The 17334-nt window shown below is 39.7% G+C and overlaps 1 protein-coding gene across 2 annotated transcripts; it reads right to left on the bottom strand.

Moving 5' to 3' along the window:
- Positions 1–3207: 3207 nt before the first annotated feature.
- Positions 3208–17120, bottom strand: snx8b (sorting nexin 8b). Of its 2 annotated transcripts, none has more exons than XM_036535797.1 (13): positions 17052–17120; positions 14665–14792; positions 12920–13049; positions 10869–11059; positions 9421–9541; positions 8389–8525; positions 6216–6296; positions 5827–5987; positions 5179–5308; positions 5024–5092; positions 4681–4830; positions 4285–4434; positions 3208–3845 (listed from the first exon to the last, which is right to left on the bottom strand). In XM_036535797.1, the coding sequence occupies exons 1-13, from the start codon at positions 17071–17073 to the stop codon at positions 3714–3716; spliced, it is 1602 nt and encodes a 533-aa protein (XP_036391690.1). In that variant the 5' UTR covers positions 17074–17120; the 3' UTR covers positions 3208–3713. The 2 variants fall into 2 exon arrangements, with proteins under 2 accessions (XP_036391690.1, XP_036391697.1); XM_036535804.1 differs by lacking the exon at positions 17052–17120 and adding an exon at positions 16188–16254.
- Positions 17121–17334: the final 214 nt, after the last annotated feature.

Raw genomic sequence — 17334 nt, 5'->3', positions numbered from 1 at the left:
TTAAAGTCTATACAATATTTTCAGTGCAGCAAATTTACACAGTAGACAGTGAAAAGTTGTTTTGAAATACTTTTTTCCTAGTAATTTTAAATATGGAATATTGCAAGCATTTGAAATGGGAAGATGTATATTACCTATATTTGTAGTGTACATTCATGTGTATTTTTCCCACTAGATATCCTAATCTAAGAATGTCTGACAAAAGATTGTACCCAACCTGAGCACCTTTTGCACATTCACATGGAAGTGGATTGATAAAATATGTTTGTTAGATCTGAGTCTTATTTATGAATTGAATATGTGAAATATATGATTTTAATGTGAAGGGTCATTGCAAAGTTCAACTCTTTTTGAACACCTTTCAACCTGATAACTACCAAGTTATTTCCAGATACAGCCTGCTGAATTGAAGTCTCATATGTGTTATAAATTAGAAAACAGACATGGAACAGGTGGTTGAACAAAAAAGCCAGGATGCTGCCACTTGAAGCCTTGCTATCTTTGGTCTTACATTATTAGAATGTTTGTTACAATTCATTTCGAGTTGTATTATTTGTTGTGTGATTTGTCTTTTATTTTTAATAAGGGTACAAAAGCTTAAGGATCATGGCAAAACGTGTAACAAAAATTGTATTATCAATAACCTTCCACTTCACACAGCAATAACTGATACATTTTATTTATTTTTTAATACAAAGGTATGGTTCGAGTTTTTGACACAGCTGTTTCCCAGATACTTTACTTGCTATGGGAATATCAAGATACAAATGAGACATATGCTTTAATGAACCATTACATCAAGTTTTTGTGTATTGCTCCATGTCATACTTTACTTTGTTTAAATTGAAAATACTTTTATACTTGAATAGTGTGAATGTTCACATTTATTATATAAATCCTGCTTGCATCATAAAATAACCCACAGATAGCAATGTATTTTCCTATTAATGCAGTGGCATTGTGGGAATATGCTTTCGTGCTGGTCCTTGAACATGGAGTGCAAATACCTTATGTTATAAAAAGCCTGCCCAATTTCAGACCCCAAAGGCACTTTCTTCCAAACATAACATAACACAACTTTTAAAGATTAAAAAGAATGAAATGCAGTTATGCAGGGGTTCTGGCACAGTGACATTACAAAGATTGTGCTGTATCATTGAGTTGATCAAAAATGAATTTATCTTTCAGCAACGAACATAAGTATTGTGCCTGTTACACCAACAGAGGGAGTTCTTGAGCTCAGGAGGAGATTAAAGTTACATCATCACACGGGGAAAAACACTGTGTTCTGAGCTCCAGCATGGCAGAATCCGATTCCAGTGCCAACAAAAAGGCACTGAATACAAAGTACAAAAGAATGTAATTAAACTGATCAAAGCTGAGGCACAAGACATAAGAAAGGGTTTACAACAAAAATGTATGATGATATGGACTTTCATGGCAATACACCTCCAAATGGGCATGCCAGAAAAATCCTGAATAGACTGCAACACTTCCTCACAAAGAACACAAGGTTTTCACTCTAAGGTATACAGAGAAAGGAGTGGGGAAAAAAAAGTTTTATCGAAAGCTGGAATCATTAGAAGACCAAAAAAGAGTCTAACAAACTGACAAAATTCAAAAGTGCTACAGATAGACTTTACAGTATGGATGAGTGTACACACACATACATACACACAATCCAGCTGAAATTTACTGTCTAGAAGATGAAGTGAATTAGCACTTCCTAAACCTACCTGATTAATTTTACAATGGGGTAGTGACATGCAGTTCATTAACAATTCATCTTTTTGTAGACTAATTTCCCTTGCTTCCTTCAACAACAATGTAGGTTTTTGATATATAACCTCCCTATAGCTGGGAACTAAGCAACATTTTCAGAACTTTTAATTAAATCCAGTTTCTATGGCATTTTCATGGCCTAAACAAGAAAGATCAAGTCCTACTTTCATATCTGCAAATACACACACATACACCTATGCACACATTATGAAATATTAGGTGACTAAAATCTATTCTATAAAGGCCTCTAAACCATTGTTACTATTCAGTTGAGTCTAACAGGAATTCTCAGCTCACTAGACAGACATCTAAAGAAGCTTTTCACATTTGAATTAAGAATCACTTTTATATCATGTTAAACAAAATACTGAAAAATAGTTCCCAGAATTGGTGGCATTGAAAAAATAACTATTTCCCTTCCATATCAAATTTAACCCTTTAAATAGACTCAAAAGAGCACTGAGATTAACTTCAGCCTGGCATAATTATAGTAAACATGAAATTGGGGACAACACTGCAGGGCTTCAGAAAACGTAATTTACAATTCTGAGTATAAAACTAATTCATTGCACTTCACAATGGGCCATTGTGTCTTGATGGATTTGCAGAAACCATCAAACAATCAAATAAGCCTATCAAAATCTGCATTATATATACAAAAAATAAATGTAGTATTTATTTGTATGGTACACAATATCTGTAAAAATAATCCAAAACTAATTTAGAATCTGACCTCACATTTAGGAAAGGGAGACTTTTTTCCTGCAAAATAGTGCCATCTTCCAGCCTTTGGGCATCTTCCTTCAACAGCTTTGAATCATGGGACATGGCTCAGACAATATTCTTCATTTCCTTTAATCCATGCAAAACTGCAATGTGATTTTTGCCCAGAAGAGAATGACAGGGTATGCTTAACCATGATTTATAGCCTTCTGTTTCAGCTGATACCCACTTCCTTAGATCCATTTGTGAACAAATATACAAATATATACATAAACATGAACATGCATGTGCAGTAGCTTGACCCAAACCCTTCAATGTAAAACTCCAGTAATGTTGGTGTTACAATGTCATAGTAACACAATGTTGTAGCAATTTATGGTAATGTAGGAAAAACGATGTCAACGACCTGGGTTTGTTCACTGTCAACACACTGCAACACATTCTGCAGCTAAAGCATCACAAAAAAACAAGATGTGGAACCAAACAGACACATGTATGACATCATTTGGAACATTAATGCCCTTCAAATCCCTGCTTCCCACTCTTTTGAGGGTTTATGACAATTAGGAAAACCCACACAATATATAACGAGAATGACAAATATATAATGTGAACAACACTATCAACATTTATTTTAACTTTAGCTTGAGAAACCAAGTGCTCTATGTATCTATAAGTTACATACATATAACCCTCAAATCAGCAACTGTCTAAAGGATTCCAATGTGGACACAAATGTACATGTTTCTTTCCCTTTTTGTTGTTGTTTCTAAAAGAAGCATGCAGAGATAGCTTGGTGGATTGCAAAACCATATATTTTGTCCATTTTTGAACACTAATGAGACAGGCTTTGTGGAATAGATCCGTGTGTGCTCTCCAAGAGGGTAATTATAACAAGCACAGTTGTCCCACATAGCTCCCATCCACCTCTCCATGCATGTTACTCCTACAACTGGCCCATATAAAACTCCCAACACTGGTCATAGGATACTCCTTATTTTCTCAAGTAAACAGCATCAGTCCTTCCTGCAGTAGATTGCAAATTTAATTCCCTGCAATTTCACTGCAATTTAAATTCAAAACGTAACGCACATTGGTGTAGTGATTTCCCTCTGAGCCACTTTAGGTTTGAAGATGGGAGTGTTTGACGAGCCCGCTTAGGGAGGCCTCGAAGCCAAGCGCATGTGGCATCTCTCACCTTTACCTGCTTAACTAGGGGAAAAGGCAACAGCTGTCTTCCCATCCCCCTTCTGGGGTGAGAGAAGCGGAGAGGGGATGCCGTTGTTACCCCCAAAAAGACAACTCAACTTCGGGTGGAGATCGTTCCACACCTCACCCATCTAAAAGAGAAAAAACAAATTCAATCATTTAACAAGTGAATATTCCACCTCTTATCCTACTTATTAATAAAACATTACTTTGACCCTGTGGATAGAGGCAGAAATGTACAGGAGTTGATCTTTGACATAAAGATAGCAAAGAGTTTTAGTAATCCAAGGTCTTTTTTAAAGGGGGATCCCAATTACATGGATAGAAAATACATTGTTCATAAATCTCATCATTTTGTAATCCCTGGCGCTAAACTAAGACAGAGAGATGACTTTGAAAAATCATTTCCTTTTTGGAATCAAAGCAAAGGTCTCAGAGCAATCTGCATTTTTTACTTGTCAGGCGTTAACTAGAGCAGACACTGCCTTTACAGTACTTTGCTTACTCAATCTTCTTCTCCAAAGGAACAAAACAGAACAAAGGGGAGACAAACTGTCGCAGCCTGCAGACCTCTCTGTGTCCTTGAATCTGGGAGTTGACAAGAGCACCGAGTATGTGAGAGGTTATTGGCAAGTAGGTGAAGATGAGCTGGGTCTCCTGGTGAAGGCAGAACAGGGAGAAGTAGTTTCGTAGCTCCATCGTCAGGATGGCGTTCTCCTGCTGTGAGGGAACAAGCATCAGTCAGAGTGCCACTTGAGCAGCTTCTGTCATATAAGGGTTGCTGACAAAATCTGTTACAACCACCACTGTATGCTTATTTCTCAGCTTCTCAGCTTTCTCAGCTTCGTGTGCAATACGACACAGTGCTGGTGTGCTCCAGGGAAAATGCTGGTGTATTCTGAGACAGGGCACCCACATGTTCTGGTACTGGCATACTTAGAGAGCAACCCCAGATCTGCACGTTACCTGCACAATGCGGGACTCCAGCTGCTCCACAGACACCTGCTCCTTGGGCTGCACGGTGGCGCTCATCATCTGCCTCTTCATCACGCTGTACTTCTGCAGCGCGCGCTGGTGCTCGTGCAGGACACCCTTCTCATGCCGCTCGCACAGGTCCTGCGGGAAGAGGCCGCACACTTCCAACACAGCGCAGGCTGCACTCTCCCTCCTCCACACCACTGTAACCACTTCACACTTCACTTCTTGCTTCCACTGCATTTCTCTTATCATCACACACTCGGTTTAATCTCCCCGGATGAAAGATACAAATGTGAAGTGTATAACCCCTTCCTTATGTAGGCAGACTCACTTTGTATGACTGCAGCATATCCAAGAAAAGATTCAGCTTTTCCACAACGTCATCCTCTTCTCTTCTCCCCTTGAAAAAAAGAAGGTGTGAACAGCTAGCACGTTGCTCCAGGGTGGTCAAGTAACAGAAAGAGACTCTGGATAGGGGGTCCGTACCTGTTGAGCTGCCTTATCGGCCAGCAGGGCGAACTCCACGGACAGCCCCTTCAGGGACTGCCGCAGAGTACCCCACGAGCTGTTGGCCAAGGCCAGAGCAGGGACTGGAGATGTGTCTGAACCCACCGCACTGTCACAACACAAATGCAATTGGCTTTGTAAGATCATTCGACTACACTCAATATCCTGTTCTGTGGCAAGCTGCAAAGCTGTTCTGTGGCAAGCTGCAAAGCTTGAAATGCAAAACAAACAGCTGTCAATAATAAGACTACATAATAATGCTGACTCTAACTGAAAAATTATAACAGTGACTGTTTCTTTCACAGTTTCACTTCATTTGCCAAATACTGTTAATTTAGACAGTTAACTGATCATATTTGTCAAACCAGTAGCAAGCTGATTTCTCCAATCCACAGATGACATGGAACCACTCTGTTTGCCAAAAGCAAAAAATATGCTAACACTAAACAGTGCAAAGCTAACAACCACACATACTAGGCTGTTTCTAGAACAGTTCCGCAGGCTCTGCCCCTCGAGCACTTTGCCTGGAACTGGCAGGAATACAAAGCCATACTGGAAAAGTAGGCCATCTGACAGAACAGAGAAGAGGGAGGGAGAGAGAGAGACTCAGCCGTATGCTAAACGTGCCTCAGCTCCCTTCCAAACATTAGCAGGTCCATGGCATTCTCCTTGGAACGTTCAGCCATCTTCTCTGCCCTGTCCCGCAGCTTGTGGAAGCTGTTGAGAATGTTCCGGATAAGCTCCCTGCTGGAGGCAAACTGGGCCTGGATATCTGCCGGGAGGTACTCCTGTAAGAGGGAACCTTAAAGTGACCCACACTCAGCACCCACCCTTCAGCCCTCTACTACAGAGCCATACACAATGACAAACTAAACAAAGCATATCCAGAAATAATGCATATTTTACAATTCACCAAAACTCATTTTATAGGGAAGGTAAAAAACCTAGTAAGGATACATAAACTGAACTGACATTGTGAGGTGGGTGGTGTAGTTCACATTAAAAAAAAGACTAACCTTGGCTTGTGTGGCAATTTTACATGTCATAAACTCATCTCCTGCTCTCTTGAATGCCTCCCGCAGTTTGTTTTGAACATCCTGCAGGAAGAGAAAAGGGAAATGTGCAATTTAAAAAGTAGCCATCAACACAGCTTGGACAGCTTTCAGATCCACCCCCCGCACATACTCTTCCAATTCAGCTGGGAAAGTGACCACACGTTGACTCAAATTATCCACATATAACGGAAGCGAGCTCTTAGGAGAATAAAATATGCACTGAGAAAATGGAGCCCTCCTACTGTACAGACAGTTTATAGTTGCAGGTGGTGTGTGGGAGCCGGAGACCTCTATAGGAGACCCTTTCTGGCAGCCCTCGCTTCAGCAGCTTCGGTTCCAATTTTGCTGATGCAGGTGAGAGAGCAGGAGAGCCCGTGACAGGGTTGGGTGGCATGGATCTGACCTCATTAACCCCCTCGCTCTACTCATTATGCCCACTGGCAGCAGCTTCGCCCATCTCCCTCTCACTGCCTGCCTCTCGGCAAGGCATCCAATCAGAACACATTAATAAGGCCTCCACATCTTAATAAAAACATCAGTGCACAAAAATTGAATTATCCTTGTGCGATGTTCCAGTTCAGGTTTGTGTTTTTTTTTTCTTTTTTTGCAAGCTATTAAGCCTGCATCTCGGTTAGATGATTGATTACAGCTGTTATGGTAATGTCTTAAAACTACTCAAATGTATACTTTTTTGCTGTAAATAAATCTGTCATGGGAAATAACTTGCACTCTGTCTACCTAAAGAAAATGTCAGGTTTTGTGACACGTTGTTTGTGTAGAGGCCAGAAAGGCCAAAATGGTAACAGCCAACCACACCAGTGCAGGGTAAGAGTGGCTTCATGCTGGAGCATGTCAGGTTTTACTAGGTTTTATTTACAAGCTATTAAGATTCACCATCTACTGTGAAGTAACTAACTCTGTAACACAGATAAGTAAAGTACACCCAAAACGTGTAGTGACTGTGGCTTTTTTCATGGATGCACTGGATCCTGATTGTGTCTAAACAACTCTCTTTATTTAGAAGAATATGTATTTGGCCAGATATTTCTTCTACTTCAGGTCTCTGATCTGACCTATGTAAGGCCACATGTTTCATAGTGTTATGCAAGGTCTGGTGGCATCCATAATGGAAATAACAGCTAAAAGTCCAAACAAGTCCAGTTCGGAAAAATTTCTCAGTGGAGGTTGCCGATTCCTGTAAACTCTCATGCACTTTATGCAAAGAAGAATAATTTCGTGGTGGTGAAGAAGCACAACAGTAAACATCATTGTTCTGGAATAACATCTGTATTACTGGTGGAAGGCTGACAGAAATGATCTGTAACAGTGTCAGCAATTCCACTGTCCCTGCCACAGAATTCTCTGACACAGAAAGGAAATGTAACTCAAAGATTTTAACTGGACTTTGCAGCCCAAAAACAGCAGTGAACTTTGGTCAGCACTTGGGCTAAAAATATAAATGCAGCTATTGGCAAGATGATTGTAATGGTTGTGCGGCTTCCCTCTGTAGATGTTGGATTCACACAACTGCATGAAACGAGTTCTAAAATCCTATCTCGTTTTATTCTTTGACAGAGTATTATCTGATATGCACAAGAATGTAATGAAGCCAGCCAGGAATGATCTTGATTACAATTTCAAAAGTGATTTTTTACTCCATCGGAGGCTTCTAACGACTACCACACAGTGAGATATCACAGATCTGTTCTTGGAAATTAAGTTTAGTAGTGCTCAATATTAGATTCAGTATCCATTTGAGTCTTGCATATAAGCTTCAGAACTGTAAACAACCTAAAAATAGGAATTCAGTGTATCTGTTTTTTTGACCTATTGTGCAGATCCGCTCAGAAAGACAAGACAAATTTGAACTGGCACATTCTGAAGCAAAAAGGTTGATGTGCCAGGGCAAAAAAGAACATCCCCAGAACCACACAAAGAAAACAGTTTTGAGATGAGGGCAAACTCATTCCTGAAAGTTAAAACCACAGAGCAAACCTGTCAGAGAAGTCCAATCCTGCAGAATTTTGTCAAGGCTAGCCTCGGACACAGACTCTGCCCCTACCGTCTCGCAGCCAGGCTCCACTGGGCTGCCGTTGCCCTTTAATTGGATGGCCTAATTGGACAGGCCACTCACCGAGCCGCTGAAGGTTAGGAAGGTCTTCACCAGCTCATCTTCGGAGAAGAAGGGGTGCCGCGCCACCAGGTTGATGAACCTGCGCAGGGCCCGTCGCCGCCCCTCAATGAACTCTCGCTCTGAGGTGGAAGTTAGGACTGCAGACACGACACAGGGAAAAAGGAGGCCACACTTAGCTCTGTAGCCTTGCGGCAGTTGGCAGGGCTGGCCACGACATCCTTGCCAGGGATTCTACAAATAGCCCACTTTCAAAGAGTAGATTTGACCCAATGGTTGTTTATTAACCGCTTAAGTGAAACAACAAAATAAATCCACTACCAAAAAAAAGTAACTAAAACTCAATGCTCTCACTAAAGAAGTTAATGACTGTTGAAGGGGCTGGGGAGGTTGTGGGGGTCTTTTTGTCCCTGCCCTTTTGGTCCTTACCTTCTGTCTAGTGCCCTTCCCTGCCAGATGGACCATTGCTAAGCCATGCCCTTTTCTTAAAATTTGAGCCCCTGCTCTCCAGAAAGTCTGTGCAAGGCTGTCTGTGTGTTTTCAACCAGTCTAAGGCAACGAGTGACACCATGGCTGATTAGCATTCAGACTCAGCTGTGCAGATGCCTGTCTATAAGGCCACTACTGTTCCAGGTCCTAAAGTCTCCCAGGCTAGGGAAAGCGCAACCCAAAAATATTGTGGGAGCTGTCCTCTATACTCCAGCTCTCCCATCCAGCATCACAGGCCTCCAGGGAAAAAAGATGTGATAGAACTGATGGAAAATAATGTCTGTGAGCATCCCCCTGCTGTTACATTTGGCAAGGTGCAATTTTACTTCTGACTTCTGATAAGAGTGAATTCAGTCTAAGGAGGCAGTTGCCATTAAAGTCCTGTTAAAGTATGCCTGACCCTCACAACAGAGCACAGAGAAACAGTGTGGACTCCTTAGTGTGCACAGCTCAACACACTGGTTTACAGGTGAGGTGTGTTTGAGTGCATTTTGTGTACTCTAAAATTCAAGCTAAAATTCTGTCTCCCTTTGCAGCCTGACATACCTCCTTTCAGCATCCTTTTAGGTGGGAGAGCTGGCACCATTCTGTAGGCAAACCGCTGCAGCATAAGTTCGTGGAAAACATCGAAGTCACTGTATCTGCGATAGACAGATATTTTGAAGCGCTGTGGAGAAACGATAAAAATAACAACAGTGCATGAGCAAAGGAGATAAACATCACTGATGACCAGTTGTCACTGGCAGCGTTTTCTGTAAAAATGCTCAAATATAATAAAGTTGAATCATTAGATGGTTTAAATTTCCACTTGGCTAAAGAAGCAAACTAACACATGAGAGGATATTTCTTTAAGTGATAATCTTTTGGAGTTGATTATCGTCTGAATGAATGTCCAAGGATGATTACATCATACAGCTCCTTTTATTTCTCCAGATTCACTGCGCAAAAACACCACCATTCAGCTGAGAGGCAGAGGGCTCACAATAACTTCAGCTGCTTCTTTAATAGACAGTCTTTGGTGTACTCTTAATTGAACACAGAAGTGAGTTTTAAATCTAATGAAGGCTTCTAAAAAGCCTAAAGTTCATAAAACAAATGTTGTTCTCTGCTCCTCATAAGCACAGGAACAAAGCATATAATGAAAAGACATTCCATATCTGATCAAAAAGCTTATCTGAGTATTCACTGCTTCCATTACCAATGTAGTAGTATCCATTCTTTCCTCCTGTTTGAAATTGCACTTTTTCTTAAAGCAAACAGAAAATTCATAGTACTTTAATTAACATGCCAAATATCATTAAAATGCGAAATATACTGAGAAAACCAAAAAAACAGATTGTGCTCTTTGCTCCACCATAAGTGAGAAATGAGACACTCCAGAGTGCACAGTTGACTGTATGTGTTTTTGCCACCAAAACTATGTTTACTGCAAGACATGCTAGGAATCATTCTTCTGTTGCAGAATCAGAAATTAAAATATAAAGCCACTTTCTTTCACTTGTAAGGATTAAAATCTGTCCTTTACAAAAGTATAGTAGAGTATATGTTAGAAATAAACAGCGGCAAAACTTTGCACCCCTCTAACTGCTGCTAGGATGATCCATTGTTAGAGTTAGCCATCTTTGGAGCATACTTTTCATGGATGTTAGGTTACTTTGATATGTTTTTAATATATTAATTACAGTTTTGTTCTTTGCCAAATATTGATCACAAGGCAACACTTTTTTTTTTCAAAATGTCACTGTAATGTCTGCTTGCGAAATAGTATAAATATCTGAAACATCTTTGTATCTATGTGGTTATTCTCAAAAAACATTTTAACAGTAATAGCTTCAAGTCGGAAACATTGCCATACGTTTGTGGAACTTAGCATCCTTACAAAATACTAAGTCTGTTATATTCTGCATCCTATGCTGCAACAGTTCCACCGATCCTCCACCGATTCACTGTCACACTGGAGTCTGGTGGACATATGAAGTCACTCCGTCTCTTACCTGACTAGTGATCTGGTACTCCACATGCTTCAGGAAGAGCCCCTTCTTCTCGGGGATGAGCTCCACCTGCACAGCATCCCGTTCCAGCAGCTGTGCCAGGGTCTGCCTCACCACCAGGGGGCTCTCCTGAGCTGGCTGCATCCTCAGGGCCTGAAGGTCCTTGAGTTCTCCTAGCTGGGGTTTGGGGAACTCTGTCAAAACACCCACAAAACACCCAAGGCCCCAACATATAAGCTACAGCAAAAATTCAAAACATTTGCAACTGTAAAATGAGCCCCAGTGATACCCACAATAACCAGCTGACTCCCAGTGGAGTATGCATAGTTCTATTTCATATAAATTACACAGTCCTGGCCATGGATGTATTAAATTACAACTTTTGTTTTAGTAACTAGTGTGGTATTGATTTACAAGCTTATGCATTCCGAAGGAGAACAAGCGAACAACAGAGGAAGTGAACATTGCAGCTGCACAATCATTTGACCCAAGGCAGCCAGGGATGAGAGAACCCCAGGCGGGTGTACAACACATATGCTACTTTCAACGTGCTACACTCTGCATGTAAGATTTGCGTAACAATGGACCCCTGCCACTTCTGCAGCTGGTGTCTATTCAGCTTTACACAACAGGCTGCATCACGAAAGAAAATGTCACCGAAACAAAGAGCATAAAGTGTGTGTAATGCTCACATTATGACTCTTCCACTGGCTGGCAGAGACTGACATCCTTTCTCAATTATGAGTTGAAGGTAATTATGTAGCTTGTACAGATAGCTTATCGGTAATAAAGTTGGACAGGAACCTGATGTAGGAGTGACTAACCTAGACCGTGAGTCAATTGAAAAAAAGGAAAAAAACTGCAAAGCAAGTAGAATTCCACTTTTATGTCACGTGACGTGCAATCCTCCACGATATTGGATAAGCTTAGCACCCCACACATGTTGTCCTTATGCAAACACTTTTACTCACATTAAGTATTCCTTTGGAGCGAACAGGATTAAAATACATTTTAGGAATCAAGGAGCCACAGAGCAAAGGAGTGAAAAATCACAAAACAATGTGATGATTGTCCAAAATGCAGGATTCCTAGCACATTCTCCAGAAATATACTGTAACTGAGGAGAAAGGCATTCATACCAAGAACAGCCACAGACCCAGGGCTGAAAAATGACACTCTAGAGAGTGTTTCACAACACGCATGAGGCTGGCATATTGGAAGCACCTGTAATAACAGAGGGCCTGGATAATGATATGAATTTAGAAAACAGGAGTTCTTTCTCAAGCCTGTCTGAAAATATATCCTGCAGAGTGGTCTCATTCAGCAGTCATGGACTCTCTCCCACTCTTGTTTTTAGGTCAAGTAACAGGTTTAACTAAGAGCCACTGAGACTCTTTGGTCATTCTGATTAATTTTACCAAACTACACGTTTAATACACATCAAAATATATCACTATTTATCTTGTGCTATCAAATGATCAAAATGTTTATTCACACATGAAAATGTATAGTAAGTGTTTAATTAAGATGAATAGCTATTACCTACTTATCCTAAAATAACACTCGCATGCTAGGAAAAGGATGCTGAACACTGGCAGTTCAATTTGTCCAAAAATCCTTCAACTTTCATTGTAATTCTGCACAGGGGGGCAAGGCTGGGTCAGAGCAGAAGATATTCATGAAATGTGCTGACCAGATTCTTTTTGGTATGGGGAGTAGGGGGGTGGGATGCAAAGCACAGAGGTACTTGGAAATGAGCCAGGAAAGAATCTGTAGAGAGCTAATGTAGTTCCTGGCTTTATGACTTTCATGACAACCTTTCCTGCATGTAGTTAGACAGAAAAAAACACGTATAAATCAGATAACACTAATGTTGGTCTACCACTGGCACTGACTGTTTGTGGTAAAAGGCTTTCTCTCCTCATATCTCATGTGAACATGACAATTCGGCTATTTGTCTGTGGTAATAAAAGGGACTGGCAGCAGCACATTTTACTGTATTTACATTTCAGAAGAAGAAAAAAGTTCCCAAAACAGCTTGCTGTGCGAGTTACCTTGTATGTAGTTCTCTAGAAGCTTGGGACTCGGCTGTTTCCCCTGCTGAGCAAGTGCAATCAGAGCCAGGGCTTTATAGAGGGACAACTTGGAGAGGAACCCATCCTTGTGATCCACGTACTCAGCAATCTGTCAAGACAGGGGAAAGTGTCAGCTCTACCTTTACTGTTCATCCATTGACTTGACATTTCATTCACGCATCACAAAACCCAAAAGGTATATTCAAGAGGATCAAGTAGGGGTGATTTAAAGTTTTTTTTCTTTTTTTTACTGTAGTTCTTTTTATATTTTCAACAGATGTAAAAGAAGGCCTGACACAAAAATAGATAGAATGAAAGAGATAAAATAATAAAAACACCATATCTGTGTTTGAGGGCCCTGACACAAAACTGTTATTATCAATAACTTGTTCGTGCAATAAAAGCAGTGGTGTCATTTTAAATGGCTGACAACAGTTATTTGCATTACCCTACCAAAGGAACTGTGGTGAACTGCACAGGACATTAAACTTTGAGCCCCTTGAATGAAAGCGGAAAAGTGTTAAGTGTTAAGGAAACATGCACGACTTGTTCTTGTCCAATGCAGCAGACTTCAGTGAAGTCTTCAGTGATGAAACTGTCTTCTTTTTATAATGTCCAACAATTTCAGAATCCTAAAGAATCAGAAATGACTACTTTCTATTCATTTTCTACAACATTTTTGTACTGTTTGCCATTTTTAAGTCCTTACTGACACTGATCAAAAAATGTACACACAATTGAAAACATTGGTTTAATCTCAGGTGTTCAGTCCTCCAAAAGAAGATCCTTAAATAATAATATCACGTTGAGAAATTAATAATTATGCAGAAAACAATGGAAGTACAACAAGATATTCTTTTAAATCATTGACAGCTTTCTTTCCTCCATTTATTTATGCTGCTGAAGACACATTTATGGTCCCTATGCTAATATCAACATAAAAGAAGATATTCAATAAAAGACAGATGCTGTTTGCAAAATGCATGTTTTAATGAATAAACTGACCTTTCCCTTCCATAGGGAATTCCACTGAAACATCTTTGATGACACCAAAACCAGTAAGGACATGCAACTTATATAATAATTATCTAATAAATCCCATAACCACAAAAAGAGAAAGCAACGTTTTAGATAATAGGTAATTGGCACTTCGATTTGCTTTTTTGCAAGTTTGAAGTCATGCACATGTTATGATGTTGTACAAGAGTCTGTAATCCAGGAGATTCTGACCGATATGTCGAATATTGAAGAAAAAAAAAAACAAAATTTTACTGTTTTGAAAAATACATACACTTTTGTTCTGTCTAAATCACATACTTTGATGTTTAAATTCAAAAGAAGACATTCAGGTTTAATAAATATAGTCACTTCACAAATTGCTACCTGTTTTTCAGCTGTTCCTTCCACTTCCCATTCAATCTGTGCATTGTCTGTTTTCCCTTAGCTTCCTTTTCTAAAGGAGAGGATTTCCTGTGCTGCAATCCATGATTAACCAGCACTTTGTTATCTAAGAAAAGTCTGAACTAGAATGAAGATGACAATCTGGAGTTCCCCAAATGAAAGTTAAAACAAAAACCAAAAAAGACACACATACACACACTCACAAAGATTTTCCTCATGCAAATGCTTCAATATTGCAGTACTTTTTATCTCACAAAACAGACTTGAACAGTGTCTCAGAAAGAACACTAAACATAATATCCTTTTGGAACCTCAGTACTTACCTGACTTTGCACAGTGTTTGGAAGATCTGTACTGCTGAGCAACCTTTGAAACACCGCTATCTGCACCCGTTCATCTTTTTTGTTGCATATTGCTTCATAAACCTCTCTGTAGTAGGGAGGAACCGATCCTGTATTGACAAGAAAAGTACTGAACTTAAGCACGAAGATCAATGTGGTAACAACCAGCTGTGTGATCTCACATGAGGATCTATAGACCATGCAAGAAAACCATGATAACCAATAACATATTCCCTGAGCTTAAGGTTTAAAGGGCTTTGCTTGTACTCAGTGACCGGAACAGAACATATGTACAAAGACCAAAAATTATTATAACCCAAATCATATATAATTGGGCATAATACATAAGCCACGACAATAACTGCACCATGCTCTTTGTTAATCATTATACATGACAGAGAGTAGATAAATAGTACCCGAACTCATCATGTGCGTTTAAAAGGGAATGTATCTCACCACACACTATAGAAAAAAATAGAAAGCACTAAACAGGTACTTTTTACTGTCCAAGGCCAATGCATGAGTTTCGTTTTGCTTTTCAACAAACATAAGCCCTGTGAACTTGGACTAAGATTGAACTGGATGTGAACTTCTTTCATTATTATTATTTCGGACATTTCCTATTTTATCTGAACTCACATTCTCAACTATGTAGATATACTGGACGTTACTATCAATGAGGGTAAGACACGATTCAAAGCTGAAATGTCCCACTCCAAGCTCATATCATCAGCTTATTTGCACAGCTAGTGACTTGGTGATACGAATTATTAGATAGCATTTGCAGGTGTTTTGGAAAACTGCAAGAGAGTATATTCAGCAGATTCCACTGACATAAGGACAGCAGTGTGCTGAACTTTAGTAATCTTGAGCAAGATACTTAAGTTGAATAGTTCCAGTGTTCCACCAACACACATAGATACTATGCAAATATGTGACATTGGGACAGTGGATATGTCATATGCAAAGTTATGGGCTGATAGGACATACCTCGTACTTATAAAGCACCAAAACATATAGAAATAACCATGATAACCCTGAGGTCTGACTCATTAAAAACACTGACCTTGGTCCCATCTAACCTCATTTCAGCATAGAGAATCTGGATAAAATCTCATACAGCCACACAAACAGCCAACCAAAGAACTTTTTCTACTTTCTTCCTTGTCTTCTTTTCCACCTTTTTTGCTTTTCCATCTTATTTTTCCTGTTGAATATCCTACAGATTAAAGCCATAGATAAGGATGTCACTCAAAAATAGTTTCAAGAAATATATATTTACAACTCTACTTTCCATTCTATAGGGCCTAGCAGTCATTCCTAAACTTCCCTGAACTAAAATGCCCATCCATTTAGCTTCACAAAACAAAAAGATCTTCTCGGCTCCTCTCATGGTACAAGGAAACTACTGAGGCCTGCATGGGATCACTATGGAAACCCTGATGGAAGCGTATCCCATGAATGGACAGATTATCGTAACAGGATGGCAAATTGCCCAAATTTACCGTGCAACAACAGTGTACTACTTGAAGGGATCCCAATGTTGCTCTTTGACTTCCAAATGTACTGCTTCCTGCACAAAACACAGTAGGTTATCCACGACGTAGCTGCTTATTAATACGTTCCACTTAACGTTTGAAATAGCCTATGTCCATTTATGTGGAATTCTACATACAACATTGTGTTCAAAAATATTTCGGAAGAACATTCCTTGTGAACATGTTTACGCAGCACTTTCCCATCGCAGCCAGGATAAACAAAGTCTCTCACATTCCACGGCAGGAGAAACCTGTGCAACTGGCATTTAAAAACAGGCAAGGGCTGAGCATCTCAATCAAAATATTTGGCAGGACCTCGACCGATTAATTCCACCATGTAGCGAATACTAATTTGCAGACGGACGGTTAAGTCTAAAGTAAAATATGCAAACAGTAAAAACAAATGTGTTCTTGAATTATATTTAAACTAATATATTAGATTTAAATAACTAGCAATCTTCATTTTCGCTGTTGTTTTTCGTGTTATGTCTGATGACACATACTGTTGAAGTAGGTAGTCGACATCAAGCACACTAGTAACAACACGTGTAGCGTGGCCTCCTACTTATAACGGAGATAAAGTGCAAAAGCGTCGATTGTTCAACAAACAGTTGTAAGTAGTTATTTGGATTGCTTGTTAACTGTACCTAGCTGGCTAAATACAACTGGGCTGGAAAGTCAAGTAAAATGACAATCAAGCAAGAAACTGAAGATGGCGACTAGAAACGTGTTAAATTTTGGCAAAAACGATCTACAGATCTACAGGTCTTTAGGCCATGCACATAAGGTATTTATAAATAACGACTGGAACATAAACAGGTTTTTCGTTACCTTCATTGATGTCTCCTTCCATAGTTCAGATTGTCATGTGAGGACGACAGCACCTCCATGTGATTTCCTGGAGGAAAAAAAGTAAGGATTCCTTCAAGTTGTAAAGGTGGCCAATAAGAAGGTACCCAGAGTGGAAATACCTGAAAGAGTACTCGATTTACTGAGAACCGCGTTCGTCACCACAGAAGTAAAGACAATTTGTTACATTTGCGGTTTATTTTGCATATTCATGTAAAATAGCATTTTCGTGTTCTTCATATATCACAATTTATAGCAATCACAT

Source organism: Megalops cyprinoides, chromosome 1, assembly GCF_013368585.1.
Source record: "Megalops cyprinoides isolate fMegCyp1 chromosome 1, fMegCyp1.pri, whole genome shotgun sequence".
Taxonomy (NCBI): domain Eukaryota; kingdom Metazoa; phylum Chordata; class Actinopteri; order Elopiformes; family Megalopidae; genus Megalops; species Megalops cyprinoides.
Note: the sequence above shows the minus strand (reverse complement) of the source record. Positions and strands in the feature narration are given on the sequence as shown.